Source organism: Pseudorca crassidens, chromosome 18 (assembly GCF_039906515.1).
Source record: "Pseudorca crassidens isolate mPseCra1 chromosome 18, mPseCra1.hap1, whole genome shotgun sequence".
NCBI lineage: Eukaryota > Metazoa > Chordata > Mammalia > Artiodactyla > Delphinidae > Pseudorca > Pseudorca crassidens.
The window spans coordinates 55,868,236-55,895,670 of record NC_090313.1 but is presented as its reverse complement, the minus strand read 5'-3'; the positions used below and the strand labels follow the sequence as shown (position 1 = coordinate 55,895,670).

General features: G+C 36.1%; 1 protein-coding gene across 7 annotated transcripts in view; it reads left to right on the top strand.

The window, feature by feature from the left end:
• The window catches only part of VWA8 (von Willebrand factor A domain containing 8), a 369,572-nt gene that overhangs the window by 37,194 nt on the left and 304,943 nt on the right, over nt 1-27,435 (top strand). For all 7 annotated transcript variants that reach the window (XM_067713438.1, XM_067713439.1, XM_067713440.1 and 4 more), the window contains exons 3-4: nt 5,639-5,769; nt 8,786-8,896. In XM_067713438.1, the coding sequence (XP_067569539.1) occupies nt 5,639-5,769; nt 8,786-8,896 (242 nt within the window). The remainder of the gene's footprint in view (nt 1-5,638; nt 5,770-8,785; nt 8,897-27,435) is intronic.

The window sequence follows — 27,435 nt, the reverse complement described above, 5'->3', positions numbered from 1 at the left end:
TCTGTGGAGGGAGAACACTATAATTTATGTTCCTTTAATATAATTATTTTAAAGCCCTTGAATATGCCTGGCCAAAAAAATAGTACCTATTTTTTTGAAACAAGTATTGGCTAGGAATTGAATAAGGAATTTCGCCTAACTTGAACCTGATATTTTATTTTTACAAAGAGAAGGAAATCCTAGAATATAGGATCAAACTTGAACCCGATATTTTATTTTTACAAAGAGAAGGAAATCCTAGAATATAGGCTCAAGCTCTCTGGTATTACTCTGACATCGGTTTATCATTACGTGGACTCTTGAAAGGTAGCATCAAAACCACAATGAGGTATCACCTCACACCTGTCAGAATGGCCATCATCAAAAAATCTATAAACAATTAATACTGGAGAGGGTATGGAGAAAAGGGGACCCTCTTGCACTGTTGGTGGGAATGTAAATTGACACAGCCACTGTGGAGAGCTGTATGGAGGTTCCTTAAAAAACTAAAAATAGAATTACCATATGATCCAGCAATCCCACTACTGGGCATATACCCTGAGAAAACTGTAATTCAAAAGGACATGTGTACCCCAATGTTCATTGCAGCACTATTTACAATAGCCAGGACATGGAAACAACCTGAGTGTCCAACGACAGATGAATGGGTAAAGATGATGTGGTACATATATACAATGGAATATTACTCAGCCATTAAAAGGAATGAAATTGGGTGTTTTGTAGAGATGTGGTTGGACCTAGAGTCTGTCATATAGAGTGAAGTGAGCCAGAAAGAAAAAAACAAATATCGTGTATTAATGCATATATATGGAATCTAGAAAAATGGTACAGATGAACCTATTTGCAGGGCAGGAATAGAGACGTAGACATAGAGAACGGACATGTGGACACAGCAGAGGAAGGGGAGGGTGGGACAAACTGGGAGATCAGGATTGATGTATATACACTACCATGCATAACATAGATAGCTAGTGTGAACATTATAAAGCACAGGAAGCTCAGCTCCGTGCTCTGAGACAACCTAGGAGATCAGGATTGATGTATATACACTACCATGCATAACATAGATAGCTAGTGTGAACATTATAAAGCACAGGAAGCTCAGCTCCGTGCTCTGTGACAACCTAGCTGGGTGGAATGGGGGGGATTGGAGGGAGGTCCAAGAGGGAGGGGATATAGGTATACATACAGCTGATTCACTTCATTGTACAGCAGAAACTAACACAACATTTAAAGCAATTATACTCCAATTAAAAAAAAAAAAGAAGATAGCATCTTGTGCCTGGAAACATTGAGTTCGGGAATTTCTCTCGTGCACTGGGCTGTGTTTATATTAGGTTATGCACGGCAGTTTGCCAGTTTGTTTTGCAGATGTTTGTAATGTACAGTCTTACATCTTGTTTCTATTTCTGGAACACTTTTAAGTATGACTCATGTTTTCTTGAGGTCATCCTAAAAATACAGCTAGTTTCAAGCATTAATGTAAAATATACCACAGACACCACACAGTAGTACCTAACGCTTTCTCTCAGTAGTTTAATGTGACTTCCTGACAAATTAAACGTTTTCTTTGACAAAATACGCTCTCCTAAAATATGAATAAGTGAAAATGGGATTTTTTTTGAGAAGTGAGTTCTCTGATAACATAATGTAAACAACAAATTGAATTTGAAATTTTAATAAAAGGAGGTATCACTGGTATCACCAAAGCCCAAGAAATAGAATTAGTGTCCATAAAAGCAAGTCCACTAAATTTGATGGAGCCCTGTGAGGTTCATACTTGTAGGGAAAGTCTTGGACCTGAAGATAGAGCCTGTTAAAAAGATTTTAGAGGAGCAGTAGGACATGGTGGCTGGAGTGCAAGCTTTGGACTCAATTTAGGTCTCAATCCTGGTTTATGAACTTATCAACTGTGGACAAATGATGCCACCATAAGAACTTTGATTTTTTTATTCACAAAATGGGGACAATGAATTTTTAACAAATGCTTATACTACTATTGGACACTGTTCTAAGTGCCTAATTTAATCCTCATAACCACCTTATAAGTAAGTTCATTTATCATATCCATTATACAGATGGAGAAACTGAGCACAGAGAATTTAAGTAACTGATTAAGATTACACAGTAAACAGCTATACTAAAACAGTTGGGATTTAAACAGTTTGGGTTGAGTCTATATCCTTATATGCGGTAGTCTGCTACCTTCTAGGGTTGTTGTGAGATCTAAATGAGAGTATGAAAAATCATTCGTATTTTTACCCAGCACATGACAGGAAGGCAATAAATTATGACTATCATACGAGTTATTAAGGGAAGACAAAAGAAGGGAAAAGAAGAGGTCTTTATGAGGGTATAGCGTAGACTACAAGGCAAGCCACAGGGTTCAGAAGCTGCTTATCCATATTAAGAAACTTATGTAGAATTGAAATGTAGAGTCAGGCATTTCCAGATGCCTCTGGCAGGCATGGAGTAGTGGCAGTACTGCCACTACTGGTTGAGAACCACTGTTGAGTGGTAAGAGCAAAGGAAGGGATTGCTGCGAATTGTCAGATATGCCTTAGGGCCAGTGGTTCTCAGCACGTGAGGATCATGCTGAGTGGAAGACACTCCCATGAACATACTCAAAGTTCTACACAGTTCCCAGGATCCGGCTTTAAATAACTCCATCTCCATGCCTTTCTCTCCCACTTAAGAAAGTACACTGGTGTACAAACTGCTCTTTTATTATAATTTTGATTCTTCCTTCAGTTTGCTAAGAAAAAGATAAATTATTCCTAAATGTCAGCACTTTGCTAACACTGACAACTTGTGAGGCGAAGACCTTACATTTGATTAGGAAATCCTACCTTCGATTTAAAAAAAAAAAATCTTGAAAAGAAATATGAGTTCCAAGGTCAAGGCATTCAAAATGGAATGGAACTCTACTGAGACTCTGTCATTATGAATAGTTACAAATAGTTATAAATAATAAAAGGTGGAGGAAGCTGAAGAGAGCAACTTGGCTTTACCTGATAGAACTTTGGAAATTTCATATTTTAAATAGTCAAGTCCAGGTAATGAAAGGTCAGGCACATTTCCAAAGGTGAATACAAAGAAGCAACATAAAACTTTAAGAATAGTGTAGAGAAGACCTGTGGCCAAAGTAAACTGAGATTTGTGAAAATGTAAAATAACCCAAAGTGTTTTCGTTTTTAATTATATATTTGATATCAAAGTAAGAAGAGGTGGTAGATCTGCAGCATAGGGAACTTTGCGTAATTTTACTGATGGAGAAATTAGAGCTTCTTAACTCTTATTTTGTTTCATCCTTAAACAGCAAGCAGATGGACTTACCTTGAAATAAGAAAGAGTAGACCATATATGACAAAGATTTAAGCCTGGAGTAAGAAAGAAAAATAGTTAAGTGGACATCTGATAGTTAAGAATGAGGTACAGGTGAATTGCTTCCTAGCGTTGTGGAGCTCCTTGAGAGATTCTCAGAGGTATAGGTCTTGGGGCAATGTTTTTTATTCTGTTTTTCATTATTGTTCCTAAGAACATTTTCCCCCAATTGTCTCTCCCCAATTCCATGGAATTTCAATGCACAGATATATTGTATATCTGTTGATGGACAGCATCCCTTTAGTGGGCAACAGACCATTGTAATAGCTAAGAATTATTCTCAAGTCCCCCTCCAAGAACCAGTTTTTGCCCCCATGCATGGTGTAGAGGCTTCGTAGAGGACGGGAGAGAAGCCAAGCACCTCCACTTGGGTGATGAGTCTCCTGATTTTCAGACATAGAAGCATTGCTTTGGGGAAATTATAAAATGGTTTAATGTGACCCCAGTGATGTGATACACCAACCAGTCTGCCCAAAACCTTGTCCTTGAGCTTCCCACCATGATTAAGAAAATCAGAAATTTATCTTTATTTTTTCCAATGATTTAATGTTAACTTTTTTCAGGGAGGGTAGGGGGAACCACCCTAGCAAGATTATGCTGTTGGTGGAGGGGGCGAGGGGAAGCACAGCTTTAGTCCAAGGCAAGCGTTCTTAGATTGATCTTTGAATTCTTTCATGACCTTCCTGGATGATTAAACAAAGATTAACAAGTATGGGTTATTCAAACATACAAAAGACTTTATGTTTTTTATATACATTTACACAATACATATATATATACACATATACATAACATCAGTATTGTATGTGTTTATGTATAAAATGCAACGTAATAGTAAAAGAAACACTGTACCCACACCCAATTTAAGAAGTAGAATGTTACGAATACCGTTGAAGTTATCCATGAGAATCTCTCTGATTCCATGTCCAAGTATCCTGAATTTATCACTTTTGCATTTTTGCTTTTTCAAGCACTGTTTTATCACATATGTATGTATTTGTAAAGAATTCAATTTGCTAGTTTATTGAGCTTTATCAAAATAGTGATATTAATCATTAATGTATGATTTATTTTGTGACAAATTTTTTTCTTATTTAAGAGTTAAACATATTGTTGGAAGTGGTGGTAGTTCATTCTGGTTTTTTTTGTTGTTGTTATATAATATTCCACTGCATGCTTTTTATCCATCTCCTGTCTCCAGTTTTATTTTGAGCCACACTGCTGTGAGTATTCTATACGTCTCAATGTATAAGGGCAAGAGTTTTTCTTGTATACCTAGGGAAGCACTTGCTAGGTCACTGGGTGACTTATAAGTGAGCAAACACAAATTAATTGTATTAATACAAACATTTAAAAAAATGTTTAGGGAGAAGATGAGTGGATTGATGGGTGATTTAATAGTAGAGTTAGGGACTTCCCTGGTGGTCCAGTGGTTAAGACTCCACACTCCCAATGCAGGGGCCATGGGTTTGATCCCTGGTCGGGGAACTAAGATCCCGCATGCCACGTGGCAAAAAAAGAAAAAAAAATAGTAGACTTAGAAGGGCATTATACGGAGTAGTCTTCTATTCCCAAAAGAGTTGGCATTAGACTTCCTAACTGTGAAGTTTGAGAGATCTCACAACCCAGTGCCAACTTATTATAGCTTTAAAAAATTTTTCAAAACTGTGATAATCATTAATTGTCTGGGATGATTTGGTCATATCCCCTTTTTAGAACAAAAGAGATGGGCTTTAAAATTGTGACAAAGTAATGGTACTAACTGCTCATATCACCCTTGAAAATCACTTTCATTCCTTTGGTGACACATTATTCAAGCATTCTTATAAGGTTTTTTTTTTTGGCCACACCATGTGGCTTGTGGGATCTTACTTCCCCGACCAGGGATCAAACCTGGGTCCACAGCAGTGAAAGCCCAAGTTTTAACCACTGGACCACCAGAGAATTCCTGTTTCTTAATAAGCTTTTAAGTATGGGATTATGTGGCTCTCTGTGATGTAATAAACTTTGTTCTGTTATAACATTAGATAATAATGGTTTTATTGTAAAACAGTGTGAAAATTCACCAGATGTATGTATGAATGTATATATGTGTATATGTATATATGCATGTGTGTGCATGTGTGTATATATGTGTATGTATATATAATATATATATATATTTTAACTTAATGTACTGTCTGCATTGGTTGCTTGAAGACTTATATGTAGTATTCTGATTTGCATTTCATTTTACCTTTTTTCCACCTTAAAGTTTCAGACTCTCTGGCTCAATCAGTAATTCAACATCTAAGATGGATAATGCAGAAGGATCTTTTGGGGCAAGATGTCTTTCTAATAGGACCTCCTGGGCCTCTTCGCCGCTCTATTGCTATGCAGTACCTGGTAAGCAATGAATTCTTGTGGATTCCTAAGGGTCTTAACTATGATAAGCTATTTTGTAAATAAATTAAGAATTTATAAAAATACCAGGATTAGTCATTGCTTTAAAAATGTTGACGTTGAAGGGTGATTTGTTTATAAAGCATTTGGAATAAGTTACTTGGGAAGTAAATGTACATTTGCCTTTCATAGCTTTAGCAAATGTTGTTGTAAGTAGAAAACCCTCCACTTCCAGTAGGAAAGAGATCTATCTAAATTCAGGCAATGAGTAGCAGATAGAATCAGCAACACTGAGATTACAAAACAAAGTGTAGTTTTATACTATTCAGGAAGCCTTCTTTTATCTTCGGTCCACATTTTGAAAAGCCAAATAATTCTGACTTTTTGATGTTATGTGGTCTTTAAAGGGAGCCTAAGGATTACAGAATCTCTCTTATGTGTTAACTTGCACTCTTTTTTCTTTCTTAAATAGATGAGAAAATAATTTCAGAGAAATTAAATAACTCACTCAAGCTTTATACGTAAATGATGGAGCTAGACTTCAGATCTCACATTGCTTCCCCTTTCTGACATGTTATCCCCTTAAATGTTCGTAGTTCTCTGAGTACGGTTGTGAAGCGAGTTGAAATATTCAAATCTCGACACAAATTTTAAAAAATTACAGGACTTGTTTTCTACTACTTTGTCAGCGTTAATAGGCATTGCTCTAATGATTCAAGGAAGAACACTATCAGATAAGTAGGTCTGTCCCAAAGATACTTTTCCGGATGAAGAGAAAAAGCTTACTTAAAGTTTCCTTTGTAACTTGATATTAAATAATTGATTTCTAAGCTATTGAAATGTACTTCGCGTACTCTTCTATTTCGGTGGTGAATTTATCTTGGTACTTTCAAAATCATGTAGGGCAGAAATGATAAAAATAGAATGGACATATCAGAAACTAACTCCCTCTAGCTCATAAATTTCATATTTTTATTTGTTCCTAGAACCAGTTTGTGAGGTACAACGTGCCATTGTAGTATTATCCTCACTTTATTAATATGCAAGGCAAAAGTATCTTGTCTAAGAATGCAGAGTCAGCCACCGAAAATCCCAGGTCTAGAACCTCTTTAGTTTTAAGATGTGCACTCACTGCCTAGCTCATTTCAAAGGCCACAATATCTCACTTTGATTTTGTTTCTCACAAGACTTTGAAGCTTGTTAGAAATGTGGAATGAGCCAGGCTAGGAGATTATAGGAGTCTTGTTGGCTCAAAAATGCAACTCAAGTTTATAAGTACAAAGCTTGTATCTTAAAAAGACAACAAGCACCAAACTTTAAATTGTGAATTAGAGCTGAGGCAGCTTTAGGATGTGGAAATACATGGAAGAAAACTTAATAGCCTAAGCTGCCTTCCAAACTCTGCAATAGGTACTGCTGTCATGAGCTATAGGATCCTATGCATAGTAAGAGCCAGAGTAGATGACATCTTTAAAGGCAGAAATTTGGGGGCAAGCCTGTTGAACCAATGAGAAATTAAATAGAAATAATTTGATAGTTGAGTTTATTTCATATTTCACTCATATGAAATGAGTTTTGTAGATAGTTCAAAGAAACCTCAACAGACCTCTGCCGCCTCTCCCATCTGCTGCTTCTGGTGCTGTTTGTCAACTTGCTGGTACCGCTTCTGTGAAGCCGCAGCTGAGGAGACCTTGGTGCTTGTCTTGGCTGGTGAAGAGTCCCAGGAAACTCAAGACTGAGGATAACATCCTCATTGTGGCAGTTCAGGGTGCTACCGTGGTACAATTTAACAGTAAGAGGCGTACACCACTTTGTCAACCAGTGTGAATGACAGGGTTTTTCAGTGTGGGAGATCGTATTCAGACAATCAATTAAACAAGACAGGAAGACGAAGTCAGAAGGAGGTATCTGCTAAAAGAAAACCTGCTACTTAACTCCAAAATTGTGCTCTCGTGGGCAATTCATTCTTATTTAGAGAAACATCATTTGGTATCACCACATCTTCACCACTATGGTGTATGTTTTCTCTATTTAAAACTTTTCCCTTCTTTCCACATATACTGAAATTTATGGGTGCATGGGACCCAGCACATTTTAAAAAACTAAATGACAATAATAATGTATTTTTATCAACATCACATGGAGACAAGGTGGAGAAAAAAATCCCATTGTGTGGAAATATCCCCTTTCACCATTAATGGCATGCTCATTCAACATTTTTCTTTATACTCGTCCAGTAAATTAATTTGTTGTTCCTGTTTAGTAAAAACATATTGTATGCCTTATTGGATTGGAGCACGTCATTGCTTTTAATTCAACATTGTAAAACCAAGGATAATGTTAGAAACTTTTTGTACATAGTTGCTACATATATGGCAAAATTAATTAGGGATAGATTAATTATTCTAAAAGAAATGGATTCTGGATGGTTTCTCCTTCAAATCAAATGACTTTTTGTGTGTGAAATAATAACCCCCTTACCCCTCTCCTCCTTCTCATCTTACTTCCTTTCCTTCCTGAATAGTTATGTATGTGTCTCTCCTGACTATTGATATTTACCTTATTTTCACACTTGTTAAATACCTAGTTGGTAAACATTGGCTCCTGGAGTAAATTAATTTAAATCACCCTTTAAAAAGAAGATGAACACTACTTACAGCGATGACTATCGTTTGTCTGAAAATCAAGTAATAGCCAAATTATTACTCTTGATATTTGAAAAGAACTCTACAGGAGACATTAAGATTTATAAGATCTAATTTTGATTATTATTGCTTAAGTAGTAAGTAATTAAGTCATAAATTATTGTGTACAGTAAAAGTAGAGCTCTGAGGAGAGATATATGCATATTTTGGTTAATGCTGCATTTATTGCATTTTTCTTAAAGCTGAGGCTCAAAAGGTTTTAATCTAGAATTACATTTAAAATGCTCTTCTGTAGAGTGACATCGTCAGATAACTGGCTCCAAAGCATACGTTGGGAACTTGATTTTTATTTTGGGACATGCTCTGCTCTTCAGGAGTTGACCAAACGGGAGGTTGAATACATCGCCTTATCAAGAGACACCACCGAAACTGATCTCAAACAGCGTCGAGAGATCCGCGCAGGCACGGCTTTTTACATCGATCAGGCAAGTGCTTACCACACTCCAACACGTGACTGTTTACTCCTGGTCTTTAAGAAATTGATTTTTGAAGTAGAAAAAGAGTAGCTCATGTAATAGTGAAAGATGGATGTACTGTGCTCTCTCAAGACAGATTTAATTTAGGTTTTTGGTTTTCCTGTTCTTGGAAACGCCTTCTTAGTTTAGTACTAAATAAGAAGCCATAGTTGAAATTAGTGGTTCTAAAATGTTAGCTAAAGATCAATATGCTGATTTCTTAATTTTCAGTTGCTTCCTATTAATTGCCTATAGAAATTTGTTTTGTTTTAAAAAAGAATTAAGGCGATTTTAATATAGGAAATTCTCTAGCACATTTATTAATGTATTCTCAATATAAAGGTCAAGTTTGTAAAGGTTTATTAAACATACTGAAATTAGATATATACTTCCAGGAACCGCAGCTTTTTGGAGAGCGTACTTAGGTGTAGGTTACCAATTAAAATAATATTTTTTGAAAATTATAATGAAGCTTGTTGTACATTTCTTTAAATATATTGCTTAAAATATTAAATATTGTTCTTTGTTAGGAATACCTAATAGAAAAAAGGACAGAGGCTTTAAACATTTCATAGAGAAAAGATTTCAAATATTCAATAAATTCGTGACAAGATGCTTGATCTTCTTGTTAAAAAAATAAAAATTAAAACACTAGTGAGCTGCTGTTTTTCCTTCACCTATCAGATTGGTAAAGATTAAATAATTTGCTAAGGTCCATTGTTGATGAGGAAGAAGGGATGAGGAATTAGCATTGCTGTTAACGGGAGCATAGACTGATGCAATTTTGAAAGAAAATTTGGTGATTATCTATCAAAAGAAAATAAATTAAGCATATTTGTATCCAGCAGTAATATTTCTAGCAATTTTTCTTTCCAATGTTATTCACACAAAGCGTGTACAGTTATATATACAAGGATGTTTATTGTAGCATTGTTTGATATCATATAAAACTGTAAGTGAAAATTATAATGATGTACATTTAGGAGACTAATTAAATAAATAATGGTAAATAGAATTCTCTGTCACCATTTAAAAAAATGAGATGAATCTATATGAGGTGATAGGAAAGAAGTCCAGGATATATTAACGGAAAAAAAAATGAAGTTGCAAGACAGTATATATAATATGGTCCCATTTGTGATTTAGAAAAAAAGAAGAAATGTGTAAATGTTTGTGTATACATTGAAAATTTCCAGAAGGAAACACAAGAATCAGTAAACAGAGCTGACCTCTGTGGAGGTATGACTGGGCATTTGGGGTGGGGCGAGGAAAGAACATTCATAGTTCTTTAAATTTGAAGCTTTCCCAGGAGTACACACTATTACTTATAATTAAAAGAGTGAAATTGTAAGAAGCACTGAGTGAAAGAATTTTTGGAGACCAGAATATTCACATTGTCACATAGATGACTAATTAATTACAAAAGGAAAAATGTACTTAAAGTGATTTGACAATAACTACCTTAAACAGTGGTGAGCAAACTTAGCATCATATGGTGGGAAAATCTGAGAAGTTCAGACTTCCAGCAATTAGAAAAGTAATGCTTTGTGGATGAAGCACAGAAGTGTATTTAAAGAAATCCATTTTATTCACATAATGCCAAATGTTCACTTTATTTCTAATTATAAATGGGAAAAAAATGTACTTTTACAGTGCTTGCTTCTTTTCGGGACCCAATGAGGATGAAATGAAGGAGATGGGATTTGAGTTGAGATAGTGGGCAGCTGAGGAGAGAGATTAGAACATGAGACCACAGCCTGTGTAGAGGAGAGGGGATAGGAATATATTTAAGTGACGATGAAAGAACTGGTTTTGTCTGGTCGAGCATGGATTTAAAAACATATTTTTTGAGTGGATTTTATACCTAGATGATGGTTGCAATGCAAAGTAAGGAAGAGAAAGGGATTTTTGTACGTTGATTATTTTAAAGACAGCTTAAAACTTTGCCTATTCAGAAATCTCAGAAATGGAGTTATTTCAGGTAACTAAGTTTATTGATTAGCTAAAGATTTATTTCTTGAAGCATAAAATAAATCATTTAGATGAAACTCTGATATTATATTCTCCTTGCCATTCCAAAAAGCATATTTTCAGATGATACCTATTTTACCATTTATAAAATATTGGAAGTGCTATGTAAATGTATGGTAGTATTTTATACTTTCATGTTTTCTTGGTGAATCCTACTTATTTTGATAAACATCAGCTATTTAGGTTGCTGTAATGCACTGACACCTTCAGAGCCTGTGATGGAGATATAGGCGTGTTAGTCCTTTCTCTAAGTTGCTTCAGGCTATTTATGAGATTGTATCTGATTTTCACATTTTTTTCTTCTCTCTTATTTGGCAGTTAATATTCCTTACTGTTTGCTCATAATCGGATCCTATCAGTTCCTTGTTTAAATCCATGCAATCCCATCACACCCAGAATAAAATCCAGACCCTTTAACAAGGCCACCACACTCTACAGGACCCAACCTTGTCAACCTCATCTCCTTTCTTCTTTCCCTTGCTTTCTAGACTCCAGCTACAGTGACCTTCTTGTTCTTTTAAAAATAGACCAAGTGCTTTCCAGCCTCAGAGGCTTTGTACCTGATATTTCCGCTGCTTGGAATGACCTTCTCCCAGATCTGTACATTCCTGCCTCCTCATCATTCAGCTTATAAATTCTCATAACATTCTATAATCACCGATCACGCCCATGCCCTTTCCACATGAACCCTGCTGTCATATACATAATGTAATCTTCAGAGCACCTATCACTCTCTGAATTTACCTAATTATTTGTTTTCATGTTGATTGTCTGTCTTCCCCACTAAAATGTAACTATTTTGCTTATCTCTGGCACCTAAAAACTGTTTGGAATGTAACTGACACTTACATTTTATGACAGGTTTCTCCTTTGGTTAATCAACCTTGTTAAAATTTTAAGTAAATTAAGAATAAATAGGCTCTGGATGGGACCAGGGGGCTTTCCAATGGAAAATACATCTGTCCTTTTGACATCTATTTTGAGTCATCAGAATGAATAATTACCATCTGAATTCTAAATATTTGAAGTTACCAATTGATTACCAGCTACTCATGTTTGTTAGAGTGAAAGATCTTTATTTTATTTAGAAATTTCTTTTATTTAATATTCTTAACTGTTGACTTTGATGTCTGGGATCAAGGGAAAGGCAGTATCCATATAACCATCAGGTGAGGTTTCCTAATGTAGGTGGGTCAACCTAGATGAGAAATACCTGTGGCCATCTAGTGGGTGCTAAGGAGAAAAAGTTTGGGGTTTTCAGTGTGGTTGACATTGTATGCACATATGACTGATGTCCAAGTAATTTCTAATTGACATTTCAGCTGGAAACCTTGACAAAACTCCCAAATCCGAGTTGGGGGTCATGGCCATAGACTGCTTTTTTTCATGCAGGATTTTGGATAATTGATGATGAAATGAGAGGTTGAGCTCAATTACTACTCTTGAAGATCAGAATTAGGTTAATAATTCTGTAGTAGGGAATTTATATTTTCTTTCAAAATAATGTTTATTTCTTCTGATTAATAAAGTCATAAATGCTCATTTTATAGATAAATATGTGTGTGTATACACATATAGTATTTATTAATTAATAAATATTTATTGAAATGACTGCTGTGTGTCTAGGTACAGTGAACAGAAGAAACAAATTCCTCCCATCATAGAGCTTATGTTTTAGTGGGGGAAACAAAATAAACATAGTAAAGAAGGATAGTATAATAGAGCAAGTGATAAAGAGCATAGGGAAGAATATAAAAATTATTTATCTTCCCCTTCAAGACCAACAGTGTGAATATTTTCTGTATTTCTTTCTATGATGCCTATATTCATATCTATTTAATCAAGTATAGTAATCTTTACCAAAATGGTATACCATGCATATAAAGTTTTACAGTCTGCTTTTTTTAAAACATGATATTTTTTTAGGAGCATTTTCCTGTGATATTAGATATTCCTCAAAAATATGACTTTTAGTGTCTGTACAGTATTTCATCAAATAGATGTGACATTATATATTTAATATTCCCATTTTATCTACCTTCCCATGTTGTTGGCCATTCAGGTTCCTTCTAAGTTTTCACTGTTATAAATAACTCTTTGGTGAATATCTCTGTACTTAGATCTTGTTATTACCTTGGATGATTTTTTTAGACTTGAATGCTGGAAATATAATCAAAGGGTCTAGACATATTCAAGAGTTTCGATATACATATATCGCCAAATTGCTTTCCAGAAAGGGTGTTCCAACTCGTACTCTCATCAGTGTGCACTGAGTGATTGCCTCATGGATTCTTGTCAATATTGAGCATTTCCATGTATGTACTTTGCCAAACCGATAGACTTTAATTTGCTTTAAAAAGTACTAACCAGGTTGAATCATTATTATGTTTATTGACTATTGCTTCTGTAAGATGTCAATGAACTGAGTGGATATAGAAAAGGAGAGAGATACTGATGAAATAAATAAGTTACCATCTGTCAAGAAAATGTTGACATATACCCCATGTTTGTCTATGTAAATATTTACTGTAACTTATCCACTTGTTAATGTGAAGGTAACTTAAATATTTTTTATGCAATTGTTTTGCTAAATAGATTATAGGAACTTTTTGAAAAGAAAAATAGGTTAAAGAACAGAAATATGAAAATGTATATGACATATTATGACACTTATGGAGAAATAAGGAGATTAAGATTTTTTGCTACCATATTAACTTTCATTTGTCTTTGAAGGTAAAATAACCGAAGAAAAGTCTAAATTGTTGATATTCTAACCCTTTAAAAATCTATTACTCTAATTTTTTTCCTTACCTTACTTGTTGACATTTTTATCATTAATTCTGTTTATTGTCCTGTGAGCCAAAGAGTCCTGTGTCCAAAGAGCCAGAGAGGAAGACTTTTAAGTCATTATACATTGCTTGCATTTCTCAAATATAAGCTGTTACAAATTAGCTAAGCTACAAATAAATTGTGATTAAGTTTTTATGTCTGGCTGACAGGAGACATTCTATATAGCATTAATTTGGGGAGTAGAAAGCCAGGATGGGGAACTTCAAATGATTTTTTTCAACTTTTCTAAACCAGTAACTCTTTTCACACTAGAATCTTGTTAATTTGTTTGACATAATAATGTCAAGTTCCTTAATATACAATATACATATTTAATATTACATATAAAATGCACTTTAAACAATTACATAATATTTTAATGTATTCTCTGTTTCGGATAATTTTTTTTTTTTTGCGGTACGCGGGCCTCTCACTGTTGCGGCCTCTCCCGTTGTGGAGCACAGGCTCCGGACGCGCAGGCTCAGCGTCCATGGCTCACGGGCCCAGCCGCTCCGCGGCATGTGGGATCTTCCCGGACCGGGTCACGAACCCGTGTCCCCTGCATCGGCAGGCGGACTCGCAACCACTGCACCACCAGGGAAGCCCTCGGATAATTCTTGATTCTCTTTTATTGGTAGAAAAATAAGGATTAACTTTTTTTTAATATGCTGCTTAAATGTTACAAGTCACTAAAAGTGACTCTTAATATATTGAATAACAGTGCTATTGATCAGAAGATGAGATTTTTATCTTGTATAAGTGCCGTTTACTTATTTTAGCAAATAGGGAAAAACATTGACTTGTTTTTTGAGAATGATTGATTTCTAGTACCTGCACCAAATCCCTTGCAACCGTATTGTTATAATATGTCCCAGTTGTCACTAGGACAGTTGGAAAAGGTCTCTCTATGTTTACTCTGGCCTCTGTATTAGTCAGAACTCAGGCCGTGGCTCCTTACCATGTTGCCATCTTGCTCAGGCCAACTCTTATCTACTCATATGTTAAATGTTTGACAGACTTATATAATTCATTTAAAAAGAATCAAGGGAGATAAAAAATAACTTTCATTGAGGGGACCTCTGTTGAGCTAGGTGCTTTATATGACTGCATTTAATCCTCAAAACATCCTTAGGATGGAGGTGACTTCCACATCTTATAGGTGAAATAAGAGTCTTTAGGGGGCTATGGTCATACAACTGATAAATAGCAGTGGTAAGATTTGAACCAGGATCTGTCCAGTTCCAAAGTGTAGCTTCTTTCTGTCATATGCTACTTCCTTGAAAGAGCAGTGATGATGATGATGATGATGATAATGACAACTACTACAAGGATAATAGTATTTGTAATAATAACAGGCAAGTGGTTTTCTTTTTAAGGTTTACTGTGTGCCAGAGGTTATCTTATTTAATCTTTACCATAATCTATGAGATAAGCACCATTACTAGAAAGAAATGGAGGCTTAGAGAGGAAAGTGACTTATCTAAGTCACCCATAGCAGGTGATAGAGCAACCAAAAATCAATCTGATCCTATTCTGATATTTCAAAATAAAGAACTTGAAATATTTTTTTTTTTCATTTTTCTTTGGCTTCTTCAATGCTGTTACACTGTAACCATTTTGAGTATTTGAAGTTCTTTGGAATCTATTTTCATTAGATCATGACTGTATTAATAATAATTTATATTTTAATAGGTTTTACAGCTTTAAATATTTTTCTAGTACTGCGTTGATTCATGAATAGTGGCATTGTACAGTACCCCTTGAGGATATTCTCATTTAGTAAACGAGGACACAGACCTCCAGATGAATTGTTTGCCTAAGGTCTTTTATCAAATCAGAAGCAAATCTAGAACAGGGCTTAGACAGTTTATGATTTTAGGTCATGCAGCTGCTTTTATCTTGAACTACTTTGTATCCATGTGTTAGGTGGTTAAAGCTGCTATATGGGGTGCTTTGTCCAGAAGGATCTTTCTGCATTTTTTCTGATTTCTATTTGAGAAATTAGGTCTCTGGAAGTTCTATAGCTTGAAGGGCAGGAAATGAGCCTTATGGTTGATCTAATTTCTACATTAAGGAATGATCACCAGTATTCATTCCACATAAAATATATATGCACTGCTCCCTTCTTTCTTTTTAAATTTCACAAGAAAGGTTACACCACATTATTTTATTTAAAAATCTGTATAGAAAAGTTTTGAAATATGTAGGCTACATCTCTCATGCTGACAGTTAAACTTGTCAGTTCTGTTTTCATATCAAGTGTGGGCATAGATAAGTATTCTTCATAAAAAAATTCTTTCTAAACTTACATAACAGCGTCTTTTAACTGAATGGTTACATTTTCATTCCATAAACACTAAAAGCCTGCTGTGAGCCAGTTTTGCACCAATATGACATAAAAAAACAGGGTTCTCACTCCTTGAAGACCTAAGAATCCTGCTGGGAAGATTAAACAGGTATATGAGAGAACTAGGAAAACTTCAGTGTTGTGTTTCCACACTTTAAGTGCTGAGCAGACAGAGGGCAAAGGGGGCATTAATGCAAGGAGGTTAAGATGCTTGGACCTCTGTTGGGCCCAAAACTTGTAACCATTTTTTCTCTCCAGCATCTCCTGTTAAGTCTGAGATTTATAGTCTGGTGCAATATGTTGCTGATATATTAAAGTACTTAATGGATTTGCTATTCAGTTTTTAATATCCTTCTTTACAAATATGATCAGACTGCGTTAATAAAGTTTGACAGTACTGATTAAAGTATTTTAATCATTTTATAGACTATTTTAAGAAAGAATCAGGAAGCAAAGAGATCCTAAAATAGTAACGTTTTCTCCTTTTAGCCAATAATTTTGCTTACATTTAAAATTTTTAATTTGCATATGCTCTGGGTATATAACTACATAACCAAAGGGCAAGTTGGGAGGAAAGTTAAAAATCTTGGGTGATCTTTTGCACGTCGATTTTCTTTCATTTTTTTCTAAAAAATTATAGCACTCTTATAAGTTTATAATCCTCTTTTCATATTCTTATCTTTGAATCCAATTGCACTATAAAGCATCCATCCTCACTGCCAGTTAAATGTTGTAAAAAATAAATAATTTAACATTGAATTAATAAGAAAAAAGTTTGGATTTTTTGAAATTAAATTTTTTTTTTTATTGAAGTAGAGTTGATTTACAGTGCTGTGCCAATCTCTGCTGTACAGCAAAGTGACTCAGTTATACAGATACAGACGTTCTTTTTTTATACTCTTTTCCATTATAGTTTATCACAGGATATTGAGTATAGTTCCCTGGACTATACAGTAGGACTTTTTTATTTATGGGAGGATTTATTTATTTTTTTTAATTTTTAAAAATTATTTATTTATTTATTTAATTTTTGGCTGCATTGGGTCTTTGTTGCTGCATGTGGGCTTTCTCTAGTTGTGGCGAGCTGGGGCTACTCTTTGTTGCAGTGCACAGGCTTCTCATTGCGGTGGCTTCTCTTGTTGCAGAGCATGGACTCTAGGCATGTGGACTTCAGTAGTTGCAGCATGCGGGCCCTAGAGTGCGCAGGCTTCAGTAGTTGTGGCTCACAGGCTCTAGAGGGCAGGCTCAGTAGTTGTAGTGCACGGGCTTAGTTGCTCCACAGCTTGTGGAATGTTCCTGGGTCAGGGATCGAACTGGTGTCCCCTGCATTGGCAGGTGGATTCTTAACCACTGTGCCACCAGGGAAGTCCCAGTGGGAGGATTTTTTAAATTATTCTTAATAAAGTTGCGGTAAACCACGTAATCATGTATCTTGCTGCTGAAATAGATGTTATAGATGGCATGATTCAGTCCCTCTTTTCCAGCAGGTAAAATTTCATCACCTTAAGGACGACTGAGGACTAGACATATTGAGATATGGTGCCTGTTCCAATTAGCTCTTTTAATAAAGAAGCAGGAAGTAATGAAGGCTCCCATTGGAACGGTGGCAGTGAGAATGAAGAGAGTTCATGGATGCATGAGATATTTAGAGGTTACACTTACATTGTTTGAGGAATCAGAAGTAATGAATACCGGATGGCAGGAGAATCAGTGAAACTTTAATTGAAATAGACATTAGGAGGAGGGCCTTGTTTAGGGAAGAAGTCATGAGCTCGATTTGATTAAGCATGTTGAGTTTGAACAGTCCTTATGGAGGTATTTTTAAAAGGTATTTGGAAATGTGAGCCTGGAGCTCAGGAGAAAGGCTAGGGTCACACAGTCTATTCCTCAAGAATAATGAAATAAAGAAAATGGAAAAGTCTTATCTATAGTTGTTGTTATACTTAACATAGCAGATAACAGAGCGCCTGCCATGTAATTAATACTCAATGACTGAATAAGAATTTGTGTGTGTAGGTTTGATCTTTGCCAGTGGAATAACCAATGAGAAAAGGGGGGGGGGAAGGTTAAGAATAAAATCTTGGGAAATACTTGCCTTTTAGAGGACAGGAGGCAGAGGGAGGGCTGGGGAAAGCCAAGGGGAAACCAACCCGGTAAATGTTCATAGAAGATAAAGCACAAGAGAGGATCAACGGAAGAGGATTGAAGGACAGGAGAACACAAAGATCAAGAAAAAGCTTGATTTTTGGCAGTTTTATTTTTTGTACTTTCAAGTGAGCAATTTCAGTGAAATAAGTGCGATGGATGCTTATTAGAGGCAGTTAGTATGTGGACTATTTTCAAGAGGCTTGAAAATAAAGGAGAGGAAAATGGGAGCATATTAAGAGGTATCAGAAGACTGTAGATTTTCTTAAAGTAGAGACATGTATGTAGAAGAAAAGGAATCTGAAAATGCAAATAAGATATGGTATAGTTGATGGAAGATTTTGGAGGAGGTGAGAGGGAATGCCGTAAGCTCAGAGTACAGAGAGCTAGTCTTGGAAGGGTAGGAGTGATACTTTGTCAAAGACAAAGTTCCTCCTCATCATCATTTGAATATGCTCAAGTCTTTGCATCATTAAAAAAAATGACTGCTGCTACACTGTCCCCAGCTCCATCTCCCTTTCTATCAACAGGTCCCTTTCTTCTTCTCTTCATGGCCAGTTATTTTGTAGAATGTTGCTCGGTATGGGTTTGTCTGGTGTTTCCTCATGATTTGGTTAAGATCATGCTTTTTTTTTTTTTTTAGCAATAATGTGAAATTGATATATTTCATTGCTGTATGTTAACTGATCACTTGGTTAAGATGGTATCTACCAGGTTCCTTCACTGCCGTGTTATTTTTTCCCTTTGTTGCTTATAAATATCTTGTTGGGGGAGATTTTCTTGAGTCTTTGCAAATATCCTGTTTCTCGTCATACTCTCTTTTTTTTTTTTACCTGATACGCGGGCCTCTCACTGTTGTGGCCTCTCCCGTTGCGGAGCACAGGCTCCGGACGCGCAGGCTTAGCGGCCATGGCTCATGGGCCCAGCTGCTCCGTGGCATGTGGGATCTTCCCGGAACGGGGCACGAACCCGTGTCCCCTGCATCAGCAGGCGGACTCTCAACCACTGTGCCACCAGGGAAGCCCTTTCATCATACTCTTACCCACTAATTTTACCATCCATTGATGATTGTTGCTTCCAACAGTTATTACTATGGTGTGTGCCAAATCGTGACTTTCTATTTCTATCCGTCATTCAGAGTAGAGGTTCTTAACTTGAGGTCTCTACTGTAGACATATACCTGTGTGCATTTTACTCTGGAGAAGAGGTGCAACATTTATCAGGTTTTCAAGAGGTCTTTTTCTATCCATCACTCCTTTTCAACTATATGATCACAGCACCTAACTCCATTAAGGTAGATGAAAGGAATCCTTTGTGTATTTGACTTCTGCTTCTGATCTCTCTCTGTAGCTTATTCCAGATTCCTCTGGAAAGGTGCAATGCATGATTGACCAAGGTCTCCTGGAGTAAATAAAAGCAGATGCAGTGTCTGTTGTTGTCCTATGTTGTCAAGATTTTGTCTTTCCTGGCCCACAGTTGGGAAACCACTAAATTTTGATATACATATCTCTAGTTTCATCTCAGAGAACATGTATTTTCATCTCTATGAAATGTTTAAAAATTAAATACAGGGCTTCTCTGGTGGCACAGTGGTTGAGAGTCTGCCTGCAGATGCAGGGGACATGGGTTTGTGCCCTGGTCCGGGAAGATCCCACATGCCGCGGAGCGGCTAGGCCCATGAGCCATGGCCGCTGAGCCTGCGTGTCTGGAGCCTGTGCTCCGCAACGGGAGAGGCCACAACAGTGAGAGGCCCGCATACCACCAAAAAAAAAAAAAAAAAAAAAAAGTTAAATACAATATTTAGTCTGTTCTATAACTAAGATTGATAAAAATTTTAGTTTTTTACATATAATATTGCCACAAGTTGTGACAACTTAGTTTTTTTTCTTTTTTTTTGTTAAATTGAGATATAGCTGAGTTTCTTTTTATTATGAGCTGTGTTTTCTTGGAGTAAATAGATTCTTATGAAAGAAAGCTTAATTGAGACCTTATTTGAAACATGAATTTTTATAAGAAGTAGTTTATGTTTTATTTTTAATGTTCTGGAAGCCATTTCTATAAATTTGTCCTTTTCTCAACTAGCAAAAATGAGATTCTTATTTTTTTTGTTCTTTAGGAGATACTAAGTCACTTCTATCCATGCACTTAAAAAAAATAAAGCTGCTACCACAAGATAGTCAGTTTTGTAGGTTTATTCATGAATTGATCTTATTTTTAAAATAGGATGATCATCTTGAGTCCAATTGTGGTTTTCATAAAAGTTTATTTTTTTATGATAGTACATAGACACTTGAAATGAATTCTGCAATATAGTGCAAAATTCAACAGCTTATTAAAAGGAGGCTTGATTAAGCAATGCCTGTGTTTTTTGCACAGTTGGAAAGTCAATGCTTTGCTATTTGAGAAATTTCTTTGTATATTTAGTCTCTAAAAAAAAATAGAGATCGTCTTTTTCCTCCCTTCAGATATTCAGATTGTTTGGGGGCGAATTACTATAGGGAAAATTAAATTTTAAGCAAAGGGGTCAGTATAAAACAGATTTTTCTAGTAAAGCAGTATGGTATATATAAGCATGGGGGAAATCTCAACCAGTTCACTGTTATAAAAATACCACGTGTGTGGCAACTAATATCAGGAAAAGTATTGGAATGATAAATGCCATACTGTGGTAGACATATATGTTAAGTTAAGGAGCTTGGACTTAGAAGGGAGGAGATCTGAGACTTAAGGAGGGCCTGAATTAGAGGAGTGGTAGAAGGAATGAGTTCCAGAAATATTAAAGAAGTCCAATCAGCAGGACATGGTGATAAATTGAATGTAGGAGATGAGATAGGAATCGAGGACCTGGCATGGGTGTATGGTGCTCCCACCTTAAACAGAAAGATAAGAGAAAGAGGAGGTTTTGGGGGAAATCTGATGTGTTCAGTGTTGTACAAGAGAGCCTGAGGTGCTTCTAGAGTCTGGTTGGAGACATCCATGTGACAGGACTATGTGGTGGGGCTCGCGGGGAGCCGGAGGCTGAGAGTCGTTAGCATAACAGTGGTGGTTGCAACTATGTGATTAAGTATGATTACTCAGGCCAGACCTTACAGAATAAGAAGAGTTTGGGGTTAAAGATGTAGTTCTGGCACCACCTACATGGAATGGGCAAGCAGAAAAGAAAGGTTTTTTTTAAGAGAATACAGTGCCATAAAGACCAAAAAAGGAGACTTTTAAGGAGAGAGTGATAACATAAGTTTAACAGCTTTAATCCTAGTCATGTTGTTAAGTACACAGGAGAAACGTCATTGAGGTTTTCTTTTTTTTTTTTTTTTTTAATATTTATCTATTTGGCTGCACCAGCTCTTAGTTGCAGCACATGGGATCTTCATTGCCACATGCAGGATCTTTTAGTTGCAGCATGTGGGATCTTTAATTGTGGTATGTGGGATCTTTAGTTGCGGCATGCGGGGTCTAGTTCCCTGACCAGGGATCGAACCCCGGGGCCCCCGGCATTGGGAGCGTGGAGACTTAGCCACAGGACTACCAGGGAAGTCGCGAGATTTCCTTTTTTTTTTTTAAAGCAGATTTTCAAGCATTTTGACCAAAAGGTAGATTTTTCTATTTTGTTCAGCATCTATCAGTTAAAGAAAGATTTTTTTCACATCTTTAGTACTTTTTAAAAAATTATATTTTTCCTGCTTCTTACCATTTGGGGCCTACTTTATTTCCTATTTTTCTCTATTTCTAATTTTCTTAAACTTGGAAGACTTATAGGACTATGGTTATGATCAACCTGCCGTAGGCCAATGTAAAACCTGACTCTTTTCTGTTTTGGTAAGTTGTTAATGTTGTCAGCATCGAACATGACACTAAATCTGAATCCATTTTGATGGTGACTCATTTAAAACATCACAGTCTTTTTCTCCTTTTTTTAAAATTTTTATTGGAGTATAGTTGCTTTACAATGCTGTGTTAGTTTCTACTGTACAGCAAAGTGAATCAACTATATGTATACATATATCACCATATCCCCTCCCTCTCGTGTCTCCCTCCCACCCTTCCTATCGCACCCCTCTAGGTGGTCACAAAGCACCGAGCTGATCTCCCTGTGCTATGCGGCTGCTTCCCACTAGCTATCTATTTTACGTTTGGTAGTGTATATATGTCAGTGCCACTCTTTCACTTTGTCCTAGCTTACCCTTATCCCTCCCTTTGTCCTCAAGTCCATTCTCTACGTCTGTGTCTTTATTGCTTTCCAGCCCATAGGTTCTTCATAACCATTTTTTTTTTTAGATTCCGTGTATATGTATTAACATACGGTATTTGTTTTTCTCTTTCTGACTTATTTCGCTCTGTATGACAGACTATAGGTCCATCCACCTCATCACTACAAATAACTCAATTTCGTTTCTTTTTATGGCTGAGTAATATTCCATTGTATATATGTGCGACATCTTCTTTATCCATTCGTCTGTCGATGGACACTTAGGTTGCTTCCATGTCCTGGCTATGGTAAATGGAACTGCAGTGAACATTGTGGTACATGACTCTTTTTGAATTATGGTTTTCTCAGGGTATATGCCCAGTAGTGGGATTGCTGGGTCATATGATAGTTCTATTTTTAGTTTTTTAAGGAACCTCCATACTGGTTTCCATACTGGATATATCAATTTACATTCCCACAAACAGGGCAAGAGGGTTCCTATTCTTCCACACCGTCTGCAGCATTTATTGTTGATGATGGCCATTCTGACTGTTGTGAGGTGATACCTCATTGTAGTTTTGATTTGCATTTCTCTAATGATTAGTGATGTTGAGCATTCTTTCATGTGTTTGTTGGCAGTCTGTATTATCTTTTTTGGAGAAATGTCTATTAAGATCTTATGCCCATTTTTGGATTGGGTTGTTTGTTTTATTGATATTGAGCTGTGTTAGCTGCTTGTAAATTTTGAAGACTAATCCTTTGTCAGTTGCTTCATTTGCAAATATTTTCTCCCATTCTGAGGGTTGTCTTTTCGTCTTGGTTATGGTTTCCTTTGTTATGCAAAACGTTTTAAGTTTCATTAGGTCCCATTTGTTTATTTTTGTTTTTATTTCCATTTCCCTAGGAGGTGGGTCAAAAAGGATCTTGCTGTGATTTATGTCTTAGAGTGTTCTGCCTGTGTTTTCCACTAAGAGTTTGACAGTGTCTGGCCTTACATTTAGGTCTTTAATCCATTTTGAGTTTCTTTTTGTGTATGGTGTTAGAGAGTGTTCTAATTCCATTCTTTTACATGTAGCTGTCCAGTTTTCCCAGCAGTACTTATTGAATAAGCTGTCTTTTCTCCATTGTATAGTCTTGCCTCCATTATCAAAGATAAGGTGACCGTATGTGTGTGGGTTCATCTCTGGGCTTTCCATCCTGTTCCATTGATCTATATTTCTGTTTTTGTGCCAGTGCCATACTGTCTTGATTACTGTAGCTTTGTAGTATAGTCTGAAGTCCAGGAGTCTGATTGCTCCAGTCTGTTTTTCTTTCTCAAGATTGCTTTGGCTATTCGGGGTCTTTTGTGTTTCCATACAAAGTGTGCAATTTTTTGTTCTAGTTCTGTGAAAAATGCCATTGGTAGTTTGATAGGGATTGCACTGAATCTGTAGATTGCTTTGGGTAGTGTAGTCATTTTCACAGTGTTGATTCTTCCAATCCAAGAACATGGTATATCTCTCCATCTATTTGTGTCATCTTTAATTACTTTCATCAGTGTCTTATAGTTTTCTGCATACAAGTCTTTTGTTTCCTTAGGTAGGTTTATTCCTAGGTATTTTATTCTTTTTATTGCAGTGGTAAATGGGAGTGTTTTCTTGATTTCACTTTCAGATTTTTCATCATTAGTGTGTAGTAATGCAAGAAATTTCTGTGCATTAATTTTGTATCCTGCTACTTTACCAAATTCATTGATTAGCTGTAGTAGTTTTCTGGTAGAATCTTTAGGAATCTCTTTGTATAATACCATGTCATCTGAAAACAGTGACAGCTTTACTTCTTCTTTTCCCATTTGGATTCCTTTTATTTCTTTTTCTTCTCTGATTGCTATGGCTAAAACATCCAAAACTATGTTGAAAAATAGTGGTGAGAGTGGGCAACCTTGTCTTGTTCCTGATCTTGGTGGAAATGGTTTCAGTTTTTCACCATTGAGAATGAAGCTGGCTGTGGGTTTGTCATATATGGCCTTTATTATGTTGAGATAGGTAGCCTCTATGCCTACTTTCTGGAGGGTTTTTATCACAAATGGGTGGTGAATTTTGTCAAAAGCATTTTCTGCATCTGTTGAGATGATCATATGGTTTTTCTCCTTCAATTTGTTAATATGGTGTATCACATTGGTTGATTTGCAGATATTGAAGAATCCTTGCATTCCTAGGATTAACCCTACTTCATCATGGTGTATGATCCTTTTAATGTGCTGTTGGATTCTGTTTTCTAGTATTTTGTTGAGGATTTTTGCGTCATTGTTCATCAGTGATATTGGCCCGTAGTTTTCTTTTCTTGTGACATCTTTGTCTGGTTTTGGTATCCGGGTGATGGTGGCCTTGTAGAATGTGTTTGCCAGTGTTCCTCCCTCTGCTATATTTTGGAAGAGTTTGAGCAGGATAGGTGTTAGCTCTTCTCTAAATGATTGGTAGAATTCTCCTGTGAAGCCATCTGGTCCTGGGCTTTTGTTTTTTGGAAGATTTTTAATCACAGTTTCAGTTTCAGTGCTTGTGATTGGTCTGTTTATATTGCCTATTTCTTCCTGGTTCAGTCTCAGATGGTTGTGCTTTTCTAAGAATTGGTCCATTTCTTCCAGTTTGTCCATTTTATTGGCATATAGTTGCTTGTAGTAATCTCTCATGATCCTTTGTATTTCTGCAGTGTCAGTTTTTACTTCTCCATTTTCATTTCTAATTTTGTTGATGTGAGTCTTGCTTTTTTTCTTGATGAGTCTGGCTAATTGTTGTTTATCTTCTCAAAGAACCAGCTTTTAGTTTTATTGATCTTTGCTATCATTTCCTTCATTTCTTTTTCATTTATTTCTGATGTGATCTTTATGATTTCTTTCCTTCTGTTAACTTTCTGGTTTTTTTTTTGTTCTTTCTCTAATTGCTTTAGGTGTAAGGTGAGGTTGTTTATTTGAGATTTTTCTTGTGTCGAGCTATGCTTATATTGCTATAAACTTCCCTCTTAGAACTGCTTTTGCTGCATCCCATAGGTTTTGGGTCGTCATGTTTTGTCATTTGTTTCTAGGTATTTTTTGATTTCCTCTTTGATTTCTTCAGTGATCTCTTGGTTATTTAGTAGTGTATTGTTTAACCTCCATGTGTTTGTAGTTTTTACAGATTTTTTCATGTAATTGATGTCTAGTCTCATAGCGTTGTGGTCAGAAAGATACTTGATACAATTTCAATTTTCTTAAATTTACCACGGCTTGATTTGTGACCCAAGATATGGTTTATCCTGGAGAATGTTCCATGAGCACTTGAGAAGAAAGTGTATTCTGTTGGTTTTGGATGGAATGTCCTATAAAAATCAATTAAGTCCATCTTATTTAATGTGTCATTTAAACCTTGTGTTTCCTTATTTATTTTCATTTTGGATGATCTGTCCATTGGTGAAAGTGGGGTGTTAAAGTCCCCTACTAGGATTGTGTTACTGTCGATTTCCCCTTTTATGGCTGTTAGCATTTGTCTTATGAATTGAGCTGCTTCTGTGTTGGGTGTTTAAATATTCACAATTGTTATATCTTCTTCTTGGATTGATCCCTTGATCATTATGTAGTGTCCTCTCTGTCTCTTGTACTTGTCTTTATTTTAAAGTCTATTTTGTCTGATATGAGAATTGCTACTCCAGCTTTCTTTTGATTCCCATTTGTATGGAATATCTTTTTCCATCCCCTCACTTTCAGTCTGTAGGTGTCCCTAGGTCTGAAGTGGGTCTGTTGTAGAGCATATACGCGGGTCTTGTTTTTGTATCCATTCAGCCAGTCTGTGCCTTTTGGTTGGAGCATTTAATCCATTTACATTTAAGGTAATTATCGATATGTATGTTCCTATTACCATTTTCTTAATTGTTTTGGGTTTGTTATTGTATGTCTTTTCCTTCTCTTGTGTTTCCTGCCTAGAGAAGTTCCTTTAGCATTTGTTGTAAAGCTGGTTTGGTGGTGCTGAAGTCTCTTAGTTTTTGCTTGTCTGGAAAGGTTTTAATTTCTTCATCGAATCTGAATGAGATTCTTGCTGGGTAGAGTAATCTTGGTTGTAGGTTTTTCCCTTTCATCACTTTAAATATGTCCTGCCACTCCCTTCTGGTTTGCAGAGTTTCTGCTGAAAGATCAGCTGTTAACCTTATGGGGTTTCCCCTGTATGTTATTTATTGCTTTTCCCTTGCTGCTTTTAATATTTTTTCATTGTATTTAATTTTTGATAGTTTGATTAACACGTGTCTTGGCATGTTTCTCCTTGGATTTATCCTGTATTGGCCTCTCTGTGCTTCCTTGACTTGATTGACTATTTCCTTTCCCATATTAGGAAAGTTTTCAACTATAATCCCTTCAAATATTTTCTCAGTCCCTTTCTTTTTCTCTTCTTCCTCTGGGACCCCTATACTTCAAATATTGGTGTGTTTAATGTTTTTTCCAGAGGTTTCTGAGACTCTCCTCAATTCTTTTCAGTCTTTTTTCTTTATTCAGCTCTGTGGTAGTTATTTCCAATATTTTATCTTCCCAGTCCCTTATTTGGTCTTCTGCCTCAGTTATTCTGCTATTGATTCCTTATAGAGAATTTTTAATTTCATTTGTTGTGCTGTTCATCATTGTTTGTTTGCTCTTTAGTTCTTCTAGATCCTTGTTAAACATTTCTTGTATTTTCTCCATTCAATTTTCATGATTTTGGATCATCTTTATTATCATTACTGTGAATTCTTTTTCAGGTAGACTGCCTATTTCATCTCCATTTATTTGGTCTGGTGGGTTTTTACTTTGCTCCTTCATCTGCTGCATATTCCTCTGTCTTCTCATTTTGCTTAACTTACTGTGTTTTGGGGTCTCTGTTTCGCAGGCTGCAGGTTTGTAGTTCCCGTTGTTTTTGGTGTCTGCCCCCAGTGAGTAAGGTTGGTTCAGTGGGTTGTGTAGGCTTCCTGGTGGAGGGGACTAGTGCCTGTGTT